This window comes from Lonchura striata, chromosome 16 (assembly GCF_046129695.1).
Source record: "Lonchura striata isolate bLonStr1 chromosome 16, bLonStr1.mat, whole genome shotgun sequence".
Taxonomy (NCBI): Eukaryota; Metazoa; Chordata; class Aves; order Passeriformes; family Estrildidae; genus Lonchura; species Lonchura striata.
Genome location: NC_134618.1, coordinates 16,696,851 through 16,710,821, shown reverse-complemented (window position 1 = coordinate 16,710,821; position 13,971 = coordinate 16,696,851). Strand labels below are relative to the sequence as shown.

Here is a 13,971-nt window from a genome sequence, read left to right as displayed (position 1 = left end):
TCCTGTCACACAGCAGCAGCAGCAGCTCTTGAGAAAGGTCCCACAAGCTCCTCAGGCAGCACCTGCTCCTGACTCTGCTCTTCCTCTCCTCATTGCAGGCAATGGGATTGCAAACCCTGCTCCAAACCAGCAAGAGCTGAGCTACTCCCAACTCTAATGCTGCCCCTCACGCTGTCTGCAAGTCAAGAAAATCACTGGGATCCCATAAAAATTCCCACTGGTCCCCATATAAAAGCAAATTCCGACTTGACAGGACCGCTGGAAAAATCCCTGCATTGCTGTAGGGCCAACAGAGAACTGCATCAATCCAACAGCACACGAGGAAAGGACCAGGAGCAGCCCCACCTTGTCTGATCAATGCACACAGAATCACACAATTTCCCTGAGCCACCAAACTATAATATACACATCCATAATTATATATATATATCTTGTTTTGTATATATAACAGTAATATCTTGGCATGCAGAGGTTAGACCCACCAGCACAGCGTGATTCCTTTTCCAAGATCCCACCCCTAAGATCCCAGCAGGAGTGAACCAGCAGTGCACTCAGTTGCTTTATTGTTTTTACATCAACAGGAAATATAATTTGAATACAGGGATTTTTAAAACTAGATTTAATCAAGTGCAGTTAGCAGAGAATTCACAATGAGTGTGAAGACCTCCAATGGAAATTCCTTACCCCAGACTAAAACTTGTGGTACAAATGAGCAGCAGAACAAATCCCCCCAATCCCCACATGGTCAAGTGCATGGAGGTGAGGATATGCCTGAGAACTACACCAGAGCTCTTCTGCCAAGCCAAAAACACGAGAGAACAAAGTGCAAGCATTTCATAAATGGCCACATGGTAAAGATAGAAACTGTCCTAAAAGCATCCTGGCCACAGCTGGTGGCCTCATTTTCAGGCAGGATTTGCTAAAGACACAGATTCAGCTTGAAGGCTCTTCCCCACCCCTGCCAGGACAGGACAGGCTTCTCCTCCTGCAGGGCAGCACACAAAGTGACAGGATGTGCTGGGTGCAGGCTCACTTCCCCCTGTGCACCCAGGGAGGGGACACGTGTGCTGGGAGGCTCCCATGTCCCCGCTGCTCCCTGAGCCTGGCCAGCACACCCCAGGACTGGCACAGGCCAGTGCAAGCCCCCAGCCTGCTCCCCTGCTAGACGAAGGTGACAAAGGACGGGACAGATGTTTCACCAACCTGCTCGTTTACACTGCAACAAATGAGGGAGAAATCTCATCATCTGCTCCGTGGGCGAGGGAATTGTCACAGAGAACAGTGGAAGAACACAAAATTCCTGCTTTAGCACAACCAAACCCAGAGGAGACGCCTGCCCACACCCCCAGCTGCTAAAAGTGTCCTGGCAGAACTGAGTCAGCAGGGTCCTACCTGCCCTTTTCTTGGTCCTCTCCCCTCTAGGGGATCCCAATGGGCTTTGCTTTGGGGGCTGAGTTTATTACCAAAACACAAAACCCAAGAGCTGGGATTTATTTGTTCTAAGAACCTCAACATGCTGATAGGGAAATTTTCTGAGCACTTTTAGTAGCCTGAACGACACCTTCAATCACACTCTTCACACAGTACCTGGGTAATGGCTCATTTGGGTTTGTGTTTAGAAATGTAACGATGTAAAAAGTTCAGAAATCATTAGTCCATAAAAGTCTCACATTCATCTAACAGACCCGGCTTGAAAGGACTTGACTGTGCCACAAAATGTTAAAATGTGTTTCCAAAGGTGTTGCTGGTTCTCTAACCACTGAGGAGTCCCACACAGTGCTGTGGGGACCAAAGGCTCAGATAAGAGGTGCCACTGCTCTAATTACAGCAGCACCATTAAACTATCCAGTCAAAACTTGCCAAAAATCCCCAAGGGTAAATTCACAGGTGTGCTGTAGGGCATGAAATAAGGAAGCTCAATAAAATAGGTAAGAAAACCTCAGCAGGAAGCAGGGAAGGGAAAAAAAAACTGTTGTCAGGGTTTGTGCAAACCTCTCCCTGCCAGGAGTGCAGGAAGGGATGAGATCACGACCTACGTGAAGAACTTGAAATGATTTTGACTCTGTTTTGGCCTCTGACATGGTAAGTTGAAACACAAAACCAAATTGAGAAATCTGGGCTCCATATTTTAGTGTTTAAATTAAAAGTACCTGCCCTCAGGACTTTTATCAAAGGAACTGGATGCAAGAGTAACAACAAATGTTGGAGATCCTGGAGAGAGAAATCCAGGGGTACAGACTTGGCACCAAACCCAGCATGAGTATTCTCTATCAGAACAGAAAGTGACAATTAATCAGATGCCTTTTCTAAAACATCAGGCAATGCCTGCAGAGAACACCACTGTGTTCAGGGAAAATGAATTCCAGCCACAAAAATAAGCAAATGTCCCCAAAATCAGGAAATGTCATAATTAAATGAGTTTGTCAGTGACCCAGCCTCAGAGGTTTCTGGCAGCCTCAACCCCTCAGGTACCATTACTTATCAAAATATCATTGGGATAGGATTTTCAATTCTCCTTTTGGCATTGGTTCAGCTCTGAATCAGTCCCACACAAACAGAGTTATTATGTCCCACTGTTCCTGCAGCAACTCCACGTGTACTGCACTGCTCTGCTGGATTCCCAGAGCAATCCCTCCGGGTTAATCACAGCTCCCGTCCTTCCAGCCATCCCTCCAGCGCTCATCCACACGGGAGCAGTCGAATTCCGACTTCCCCAGCTTCCTGTTCACTTCGTTGTGGAGCAGACACAGCCACTGGGAGAAGTTACTCCTGGTGCTCGTGTCGGGTTGGTTTGTCCGTAATCTGCAAAGAGGCAATGGGAAACAAATTATTTGAAACTTCTGAGAAAGAAGCTGAGAGCATCAGAAAACCTTATCAAAGAATCCCAGAATGATTTGGGTTGGAATGGATTTTAAAGATCATCTCAACCCAAGCCCCTGCCGTGGGCAGACACCTTCTACCAAATCAAACACCTCAGCCCATTTCAGTCCTTGCCTCCACTACTCAGATTGCCAGCACAGGGCATTTTAGAGGGTAGAAGAATACTTGTCTCCTGAAAACCAAATTATCCCAGTCTAATTCCACAGCTGTTCACAAGCCCATTTTGAACCAGAAAATTCCAAGATCACCTCAGTGAGGCCCTGGAGGCAGCACAGAACCCAACAGCATGAGGACAAGTGTTTGTTTTCTGAGTAAGTGCATCTGTGATTGATGCAATAATGGAAGAAACCAGTTCAGGTAGCTACAAACCCCCAGTGCAGGAAGAGCTGCTGATATGCAAACTAGCTGCTGCAGCCCAGCACTTCTAGCAAGCCCCTCCAGCACAAAGACTTCCTGAGGCTACTCACCTTTCCCTCAGATCTTCAAAAAAACCCACTGAGGAAACTCACCCTTTCCCTCAGAGCCTCAAAAAAACCTGCTGAGGCCACTCACCTGTCCTTCAGAACCTAAAAAAAACTGCTGAGGAAACTCACCTTTCCCTCAGATCCTCAGAAAACTTGCTGAGGCCAATCACCTGTCCTCCAGAGCCTCAGAAAACCCACTGAGGAAACTCACCTTCCCCCAGATCCTGAAAAAACTCTCTGAGGCAGCTCACCTTTCCCTCAGGTCCTCTGCGCAGTGCTCGCAGGGGTAGAACTTGGAGAAGAGGTGAATGAAGTCCCTCATCTCCTTCTGCTGTGCCCTGGAGGGCCGGTCGGGGTAGTAGGCAGCCATGGTGTGCAGGAAAGCCCAGGTGCTGCGGCCCAGCTGCTCGCTGTCCAGGGGACAGTCCGGAGGGGGCTCCTTCTCCTCTGCCACCGCCACGTCCTGCAGAGGGACAGAGGGGTGTGAGGGGACGCCGGGCTGGGTGGGGAAACAGCCCTTTTGCGCTGGGTGGCAAGGTGAGATGGGGGGAACAGGTCCTTCACATCCTTTCTGAGGACATGGTAGAGCCGCCCTCACACCTTCTGAGGGGACACTGCAGAGCCTCCTCACGCCTTCTGAGGGGACATGGCAAAGTCCCCCTCACACCCTCTGTGGGGACAAGGCAAAGACCCTTTCACTCCCTCAGGGGACATGGCAGAGTCCCCCTCACACTCTCTGTGGGGACAAGGCAAAGACCCTTTCACTCCCTCAGGGGACATGGCAGAGCCCCCCTCACCCCCTCAGCGGCATAATGGCAGAGCCCCCTCACCCCCGAGGAGAAGATGGGGATCCCCTTCCCATTCCCACCGAAAGGAAGGGGATCTCCAGCTCCTTCACACCCTGAAGGGAACACGCAGCCTCATCCCACTTGAGGGGGGCAGGATGGAGGACTGAGGGAGCTCTGCAGGGACTGGGGGCCGCCATGGCTCCAGCGAGGGCTCCCGCCGCGCCTCACCGCGCTGCCCGGGGCCGCCTGCTTCCTCTGCTCGCGGAGCCAGCTCTTGAAATCCGTGCAGGCTCGGCACGGCTTCTTGGATGGCTCTCCCGCCGCGCCGTGCGGGACGGAGAAGGGGAAGGAGCCGCTGTCGGTGCCCGGGAAGGACGCGGCAGCCCGGCCCGCGCGGCCCTCGCTGGGCGCCGCCATGCTGGCGCCGCGGTGCAGGCCGGGCCGGGGCGGCGCCATTCCCGCCGTGACGGGGCTGGCGCCCGGCGCGGACCCCACTGCTGTTTCTGCGGTGTTTTTACTAATAAACGGCAGCGAGCTCTGTGTTTAAATATCGTATGCGAGGAGAATACGATACTCCCGGCTGTGCTTCTCCCTCTGCTTCCCCTCTGTGTGAGGGGACTCTGCCATGTCCTCCCTCAGGCTGTGAGGGGGCTCTGCCATGTTCCCCCTCAGGCTGTGAGGGGGCTCTGCCATGATCCCCCTGAGGGTGTGAGGGGACTCTGCCATGATCCCCCTGAGGGTGTGAAGAGACTCTGCCATGTTCCCCCTCAGGCTGTGAGGGGGCTCTGCCATGTCCTCCCTCAGGGTGTGAGGGGACTCTGCCATGTTCCCCCTTAGGGTGTGAGGAAACTCTGCCATGTCCCTCCTGAGGGTGTGAGGGGGCTCTGCCACATCCCTTCAGTCGGTGTCAAAGTCCTCTCAAATGTCCCTCCCAAATGAGCACAGAAATACATATAAATATATGTTCCTATGAGGTGTGGAGCATCTCTGTAGTGAGGAGAGACTGCAGGAGCTGGGCCTGCTCAGTCTGGAGAAGGGAAGGCTGAGAGGGGATCCCATCAATCCATAAAATCCCTCCCAGGGGTGTCAGAGGATGGTGCCAGACTCTGTTCAATGACAGGATGGGGAGCAGTGCCCAGGAACTAAAACACAGCAGGTTCCATGTTGACATGAGGAAGAAACTCTTTGCAGTGAGCTCTTTACAGCTGCCCAGGGAGGGTGTGGAGTCTCCCTCAGGAGACATCCCAAACCCACCCGGACACGTTCCTGTGTCACCTGCTCCAGGTGACCCTGCCTGGGCAGAGGGCTGGACTGGATGATCTCTTCCAAACTCAACTATTCTGGGATTCTGGGATGTTTAGATATGGTGTGGCAGACCCTGTGACACACAGCAGCTCTCCTTCATGCCAGCAGTGCTGACAGGCACCTCAGCATTATCTCCAGCAGAGTCATACAATCAACAGGGCAATTTTATGGACAAACACGTGGATAACTCCATTCAACTCATGCTCCTTTATAGGAACACGCCCATATAAAGTTTTCATGTTTTTAACATCCATCACATGCTTATAGATCCATACTGAGGGAGGATTTTCCTCTTTCTGAGGGTGTTGGCACATCTCTCACCACGGCAGGCGCTGCCTGGGAGTGGCTGGGTTCCTCAGGGTGATGGAGAGCCGGACCTGGCCCCAGGGCCTTGGTCTTGAGTGGACATTTCACATTTTTTCTTTTATTCCCAGAGAGCCACAGGCTTGTGAGCACATGAGAGAGATAACCTCAGCAACTGTCCAGCCTGGCATCAGACTTTGGAGCTTGTTTTTTCACCCCTTGGAAATGTTAATTAGCTGTGGCCTCACAAAAGTCTTAAGAGAGGCCAGAGGGTGAAAACTTGGAGAGCAGCACAGACTTGCTCTCATCCTTCTTTTTGGCTTGATTCTGTCATGCTCTTAAAGGTTTGAGAACCACAAGTAAGCAATGTGAATTTTGTATCCACTTCAACTTTTCACCTGTTCATCACCTGTAGGTCAAGTGAAAAATATGATTATTTTGTTTAATGCAAACAAATGTATTCCCAGGATGGAGCTGGACCAAAATGTTCACCTTATATATAAATATATGTATGTGCTTTATTTAACACAGTGTGGTGTAAAATGTGTATTGGAAAAAGCATCATTTTAGAGAAATACCTCAAAGACTTGCCCTTAAAAATACTTCAGCGCTTGGTGTATTTCATGTGGAAATGGCTGAACTGTTCCTGCTCTGTGGAGCACTCAGCTGATAGTCTGGGTCTCCGTCTTGGGGTCTCTATTTACCAGTGCTCCTTTATTTTTGTTTATTTGCAATTTCTTGGGAGTATTTCTTTGCTGATTTTTGGGGGGGGGGGGGGGGGAGGGAGAGAAGACATGTGAGTAACTGGTAGGAACTGCTGGAAGTTCCTAAACTTGTTTAAAGTTGTAAAAAACTGTAAAGATAAATTTCACACGCAAAGGAAGATCAAGTAGGGACAGCAACATTTTTATGTCTGTTTTCCTTGGCCAGCAATAAATGTTTTAATGGATGCTCATAACCTCATTAATTTTTGTAAAGTCAGGAAAAAAGAGAATGAGATACTGAGGGAATTTCCTCTAGAGCTTTATTGTTTGGTCTAGAAGCAATTAAACAGGTGCAAAGATGTTTCCAAGTTACAGCAATCTCCTGGTTTGGCTGTTAGCAGACTTTGCTTCCTTGATTGTGATTTAATTTATGGATTCAGTTAAAATATCAGCATTTTTATTGAAAAGGAAAAGCGTTGAAGGAATCTGTTGGTTACAGAGATTTGTGCTCCATGTTGCTCTAGGAGCAGAATGGGCTCTTTAGGAAAAGATCCTCCCAATTTTCTCCACTTGCCTTCAGATCCAGCATCAGCTTGGATTTAAAAGTTTAAAAAAAGGTGAAATGCTCCAATTCAAATCAGAGCAAGGAAATTAACTTTACTGTATCTAAATTAATCCAAGTGCAGAGCCAAACTGGTTCCATCCAAAGGAAGGAATGTGGTGCAGAGCCGAGGAAGGATGAGGGAACATTCCCTCCTGCTCTCCCTTGGACAGCCCACCCAACCCTCTGCTCCCAGTGCTGATTTAGGAGCTGCAGTGTGCTACAGCCTGTTACCAAACAAACTCCTCACACAAATTAGATTTTGGGGAGGAATCCTTCCCCGTGAGCGTGGGCAGGCCCTGGCACAGAGTGCCCAGAGCAGCTGTGTCTGCCCTGGATCCCTGGGAGTGTCCAAAGCCAGCTTGGACAGGGCTGGGAGCAGCCTGGGAGGGTGGAAGGTGTCCTTGCCCAGGGCTCCTGGGCACAGATGGTGCCAGCAGAGCACCAGTGTCTGTGAGACTGGGCCCACTGAAGCCACAGATGTCACTGGGTATGTCCCCATATGGAGAATGGGGCAGTCGGGGGCTGCTGACAGCAGTCACCAGGAAGCAGCAGTAAAGCCCATGCTGGAGAAAATCACAGGCTGTGTTTGCCTTTCTCAGAGCTGTTTGATCTTCTGCTCTTACCTTTGTGCCTGCTACATGAGAGCTGGGAACAGGCAGCTGACAGTGGGGCTGGGGAAAGGAAGAAGAAATGGGGCTGGACACCCTCCCCACCCTGCTGAGCCCTGCAAAATCCATGGCACAGGCATCCTCACGTGGGCTTGGGCAAAACAGAAGTCCTGGCTTAAGTACAGCCCCTGAGCAAAGCAGGTGACTGCATGGAGGGGTGGCTCCGAGGAGAGGAGACACAAGGGGAAATGATCCCGAGGAGGGAGGATCCCAAGGATTCACACAACTCTTTCCCAGCAGTGTGACCCCAGCTTCCTGCGGGTTGGTCACTATGGACTGGGACAAGGAATAATATTCTCGGAGCCTTCTTCATTTGGAAATCTAAACACACTGAATATCCAGTCATTTATTTGAAGTTTCAAACGAGGCAAGTGGAGCAGGTTGTCCAGAGAGATCCTGGTTGCCCATCCCTGGAAGTGCCCAAGCTGAGGTTGGACAGGGCTTGGAGCACCCTGGGATAGTGCAAGGTGTCCCTGCCCATGGCAGGGGGTGGCAGTGGATGGACTTTAAGGTCCTTCCAACCCAAACCATAACATGATTCTTTGATTTTTTTTTTTTTTTTGGGGGGGGGGGGGGGAAATGTACCCTGTGCCTCTCAGGATCCTTACCAAGTGTTTTTTGTGATGGTTTTGTAGGTAGTTCCAGCTGAATGTAACTGTTTCCCTCTGCAGAGCAATACAGCAGGAAGCTGTCTTGTATTTACATGTAAGAATGTGAGCCTAATGTCTGACCAGTGATATGTCAGCACCAGGAATTAGTCATAGACTTGTTTGGGAAATTACAGCCAACTAGGAAATAGAAACAACAACAACAAAAAGACATTTATTTCTAGGTAAGTGAATCATATCAATCCTCTCTGCTTGCATATAAGAACTTTATCACCTGCAAAATTTCCCAACATTTATCTCCCAGATACCACAAAGGAGCCTGCAGCCCCCCTGCCAGGAAATGGGTGAGATGTCTCTGTTCTGATCCATCCAGAACTGTTGAAATGTGCTCAGAACAGTCTGGAGTGTAAGACAGCACAAGGCACTGCCTTGCTCAAATCTGGGCATCTACACCCGACACTGAATTGGTTCTTTTAAGGCTGGTGCCATTTTTATGTGTGGATCCTCTTGCTGATTAAAATGGGAATCCATGAGTAAAAGTGATGGCAGGGACAGGGAGAAAACCAAATTATTTCTGCAGGTTGGTTTAGGTGGTCCTGTTTGTGTTGTGCTCCAATCTATCTCCTCCTTCCCAGACCCACTCCAAGCATCCCTGGAATCTGTTCATCCATTCTGAGGATAAACACAGCAAATTTGGGGGTTCCTTTTGTGTTCCTTAAAAACAAAGTCTTCAGTGAGCAGCTCCTGTTCTCTTGGCTTTGTAAAAGGAGAGTGGCCCCTGGTTTGGGATGATTCCTTTTTTCCAAAAGGAAGTCAAAGGAATTCAACAGGAAGTCTCCTTCAGTGGAAGAGGTTTTCCTCAGGTAACAGTTGCTATGTTTGGACTCATTAAGAATTAAACATAGATGAAAAAACAATTCCTTCCACATTGCTCTTCTCCCACCAGGCTTTTGAGTAAAGATTGGATCTGGTTTTGCCTGGTTTCTGAAGGGGCCAAGGAACACAAGTTGCTGTTTTTGCTCTGAAATAAGGGTGAACTTTTAGCCAGAGCTCCTGGTGCTGGTGGAATCCTCAGGAGAGATAAGGCTTTGCATACTCTGCTCCTCGATGGCCGTGGGGAATGAGGAAAGGGAAAGAGTGGGATGAGCATCTCTGACTAATCTGAAAGGAACACAACGGTCTTGTCTCTGATCAATTTACTATATTTAGCATGATGTAAGAACAGATTTTCCCCAAGTGAAAACAGTATTTCTCCATGTTTGCTGGTGCTTGCAGCGCTTGCTGTTGGCTGTCCTGGTGTTGCTGGGATTTTCTCCCACCAGTTTTCAGAATGGGTAGGGCAGGCTGAGCACTGCAGAGCCTCCAACACCCTTGGAAATTCCACCCTGCTTTTCTTATCCCTTCACATCCCGTTCCTGAGCCCCAGCATGTCCACACAGTACTGGCCTTGTGCCATGCACTCATCAAACACTGCTTTTTTCTGAGAAAATAATTCAGGGAACCTCCTCTTCTTGAAACAGCTTAAGTTACATTCTTACCCTTTCTGGAAAATTCTTTCTTGAATCACACTTTTGTATTTTGTATAACCTTAGGAAAACATGTCACTTTTATAAAAGAACTATGAAATCATTTCAACAGGTGCTTGGTAAACAGAAGCCTGTCTGCTGTGCATGCCTCGGGCAGAGAACAAAGCTCCTGAGATGGGCAGAGCTCTCCCTGGGCTGGATGGGGCCATTCCAAGGGCTTTGCAAAGACAGTGATGCCTCGGGAGTGAGGTTTGAGGGAGTTGGATGCGGTGCTGTGATTTTGGATCCTGAAATAAAGCTGCCTCTGAGGAATTAGCAGCCCCCAGCACTGAAGAGGGATGTGCACCCTGAGAAGCTCCCACGATGGAGTGGGAAAGGGCTGAGCTGCTCCCTGGGCTCAAAGGGTTTCTGAATTGGGTCTGCCACAGAGAAATGCTTTAGTGCCTGCAGCAGCTGCTGGAATTAGGATGAAAAGAAATACTTTCTTCTGGATTAGTTACTGCAAAATCTCTCATCCCAGCCTGTGTGAAAGTTCAACTGCTTCCTTTGTTCACGAGGTGAAGGAGACTTTTGTCAACTGCAGTGATGGGTTTTCATTATTCTTTTTAAATAAAGGTCTACTTCTCTCTTTATTAAAAGTCTAAAACCTCTTTGTACTTTTAAAATCGGCTTTTAGCATCTGGGCTTTTCATTAAAGGTGCTGATAGGTCATGTGTCATCACAGGTGACCTTCAAGAACAGTAAAGGGCAGGTTTTGATCCTGAAGGTGAGCAAGGGAAAGATGAAGCTTTCCCACCCGCTTTGTTCCAGGCCCCCCTTGGCTGTGCCCACAGCTCCTTTCTGTAGCTCTTCCTTGCAGCTGCAGAGTCCTGAGGGTGGTTTGAGGACTTTTCCTCTCTTTGCCTTTCCTGTGCCGGCCGTAGAAGGAGAAATCCCTGATGCAGAGTCCCACACATCGTCAGCTGTGAGGGGCACAGGTCACTCAGCAGCCCAGACACGACTTCTGTGTGCAGGAAAGGTGTTCAGAACACAGCTGCTCCTCTCCAAGCATTTGGGACAAGGCTGTTTCTTCTTGCACCTGGAAAACGGCTCGGGAGGAGCTGCAGAGGAGCTGCCTTTGGCTGCCCCCAAGCATCTGTGCACTCAGATTCTGCTTCTGCTGAAGTTACTCCTGATCCACACCGAAATGAAAAGAAAAGCAGAGCATCTGTGATTATTTGTCATGGCAGGGAGGCCAATTTGGGGATGGAAACACTCTGTGGGACAGCCCTGGTGGCTCTGGGGCCTTCCTGCAGCCTCTGGGTGACCTCCTTCATCTTCCCAGCCGTGGGCAGTCTGGGGCAGGCAGTCTGGTGTGGCTCCTGCTGTGACACAAACGTGTTTCTGTCCCCAGAGGAGCAGTCTGTAGCTGGAGTGATGCTCCTTGAGTAGCAGAGCTCCGCCTTGGTGGGGTGCAGGAGGCTCTCTTGGAGCAGACTGCATGGGAGTCATTAAGGAAAAATCCATGTTTCCTGTATCTTGGCAAAGCTGGGCAGTGCCCTCCTACATATTGCCTGTTAATTTATGATCTCTTCGTTACCTTGTAAAACAACTAAAGGAAAATTAACTGCTGCCCTCAGAGCTGTGTAAATAAATATCAACGGTGAAACAGCAGTGTCCAGCAATTCTTGCTGAGTCCCACTTTTTCTGGGCAGACCCCCTCCTCCCTACCATTAATTATTACCCAAGAGGAGGCACTGATTTATGGCAGGATGACATGGACAGCATAGAAGACAAAAAGTAAACTTGATAATGCCAGAAAAACCATGTTTGTCTTGTTTTTTATGAGCGAGTCCAAATGCATCCAGCAGAGAAGTGGAGTTGTGGCCTCTCCTTGCCAACAGGAATGGCCCTGGCATGGCCAGAGTTGTGGAGAGCTTTGGGGAGCACCGTGCCCATCCAAAGGCCATCTGGCCCAGCTTCCTTCTGGTTTCGTAGGCGGTGTCGCTGCAGATGTGACGTGGCTCCTGAGGTCATTCTGGAGCAGAGAGTTTCGTGACATCACACCTGATGCTGCCAGGGCTCCGACACTGCTGTGACAGCTGCAGGGCTGGAACTGAGCCCTCCAGGTGACTCCAGAGGTGTTGGTGTCTCAGAGGAGTGGCAGGCTTTCCCCCTCCCTCCCTGCACCTCAGTTCTGTGTCACTGAGCCCTTCACTTCCGCAAAACATCTTCTCAGTAACTAATTATTGAGTTTTGAGCAGTTTTGCTCATATTTGCTTTGATTGCAACACCGCAGCCACCAGCAACCTGCCAGTCAGTCCAATCTTTTGCAGAAGATCAGCTCTCCAAACTGCAGGGCTGGTCCTTCTGCCTCGGGTGACTTGTAAACCCCTGTGTAACCTCACCTCCTTGTTGTAACATTCCATTCAACATTTTCCACTCCCCTCTTTCTGCTTGAATCCCCTGAGAATGATGAAACACTGCAAAACCAAGGCTGTTTCCTACTCTTCTGGTTTTTATGGCATCTGCAGATCAAGGTGCTCTCTGAGCCTCCCTGGCTATCTCCTCATCCTGCAGCTCCTCCAAGGCTTTCCTTGTCTTTGGCTTTTCCCAGTCAGGATAAACATGTTTAAACCTTTACGTTCTTGAAAATACATTGTGGTTTGTGTCTGCTCTGGGACAGGAAACCAAGCCAAGGTGCTTCACTGGGAGTCTTGGTCCCAAATATTTCCAAGAACCCCTTAACAGAGCCACGTGAGGGTGAGCTTGGCCCTGGCTTGGCTGCCAAGGAGAAGCCAAGGAGTGCAGGTTTGAGGACAGAGAGTCAGCAAAGTGTTTTGGCACCTCAGAGTCTGGGATTTTCTCAATAAATTTGCTGGATGAAGTGATTTCCTCTCACTCCATAAAATCCTCACTGTTTGATCTGGGGAGATTTACCAGCACATGGTTTGGCTGGAGGCTAACAGAGGGATGGAGGGTCTGATTCCAGAGCTGTGGAGGGCAGGGAGCTGCTCCACATCCCTTTTCCACAGGGCAGCTCCTGTGCAGCTTCCTGAGCCAGGAAATGCCTTGGAGATGCTGTTGGAGAGATTTTCTCTCCAAAATCCACACCGAACCAAAGTGCTTTTTGGATCATTTTCCCTTTTTAATGCAGGACAGATATCCAGCAGCAATAAATCCAACTGCAATAAACCTGCTTTCTTTGTCTGCAGAAACTGCTGCCCTGCTGGGTGGGAGCAGCCTCCTGTGCTCATGGATCACAAACCAAGACCCTCCTGACTGTATTTTCCAGAAGAAAATCTGTTTTGGCTTCATGTTCCAGTTCTGGGGTGGTTTGTTGTTTTTTTTGGTAGATGAAAAATCATCTGCAGCCACTGCTGAGGGTTTGAGACACCAGGTGTAGCTGGGAAATGAAAGGGAACCTCTCAGTTTGGGTTCCAATAATGATAATGATAAAGATAATTATAGTGATAATGGTTCAATTGAGGATTTATCAAAGAAGAGGAGCTTTGATCACACAGTGCCCATCAGCCCTGAGGTTCAGGGAGAGGACAGGCTGGCCAAGGCTGGAATTATCTCTCCTGCTGTGCCTCTGGGCACTGGAGCTGCTCCTTAGGAAGAGCTGCTGCCTGCCCTGGGAGGGTGTGGACACCTGGCTGGACGCAGGGCAGAGCACTCAGAGCTGAATTTCCATCACTTATTTTCACCCGAGGAGCTTTCAGTCTTTTAGCTACATCCTGGGGATGTGTCTGTTCATTCAATGGAGATGTCGATAAAACTGTCAGAAATCTATTTAAAGTAACTCGGCAGGCGGGACAAAGCAGGGGAAAAAAAAAATATTTGCAACAAATATTAGTCACGTTTAATGGTGCCTAACCCAGACTGTTCTCAGTCGGGCTTTGGGGCTGGAGTGAGCTCAGCCTGAGTCGCAGGTCCGTGTAATACAGCCATAAAAACCTCACAGGTGTCCCGGAAATATCTCGGGGCAGGTGCTGCTGCCCCTGGGACTTACTCTAACCCAGCGCTGGTAAACAGCCCGGCTCCCTTCCCTTCCTTCCTGGCACTGATTAGTAAGGATGTGATAAAATAATGCGTTTGTTCTCCCCGCTCCCTGAACTATGTCCCGCCTGCAGCGGGCA

The 13,971-nt window shown here is 49.4% G+C and overlaps 1 protein-coding gene across 2 annotated transcripts; it reads right to left on the bottom strand.

The window, feature by feature from the left end:
- Nucleotides 1–546: 546 nt before the first annotated feature.
- GFER (growth factor, augmenter of liver regeneration) lies at nt 547–4,549 on the bottom strand. 2 transcript variants are annotated; one of them, XM_021547649.3, is made up of 3 exons: nt 4,361–4,549; nt 3,596–3,807; nt 547–2,802 (listed from the first exon to the last, which is right to left on the bottom strand). In XM_021547649.3, the coding sequence occupies exons 1-3, from the start codon at nt 4,547–4,549 to the stop codon at nt 2,640–2,642; spliced, it is 564 nt and encodes a 187-aa protein (XP_021403324.3). In that variant the 3' UTR covers nt 547–2,639. The 2 variants fall into 2 exon arrangements, with proteins under 2 accessions (XP_021403324.3, XP_021403325.1); XM_021547650.2 differs by lacking the exon at nt 4,361–4,549 and adding an exon at nt 4,213–4,336.
- Between the last annotated feature and the right edge of the window lie 9,422 nt (nt 4,550–13,971).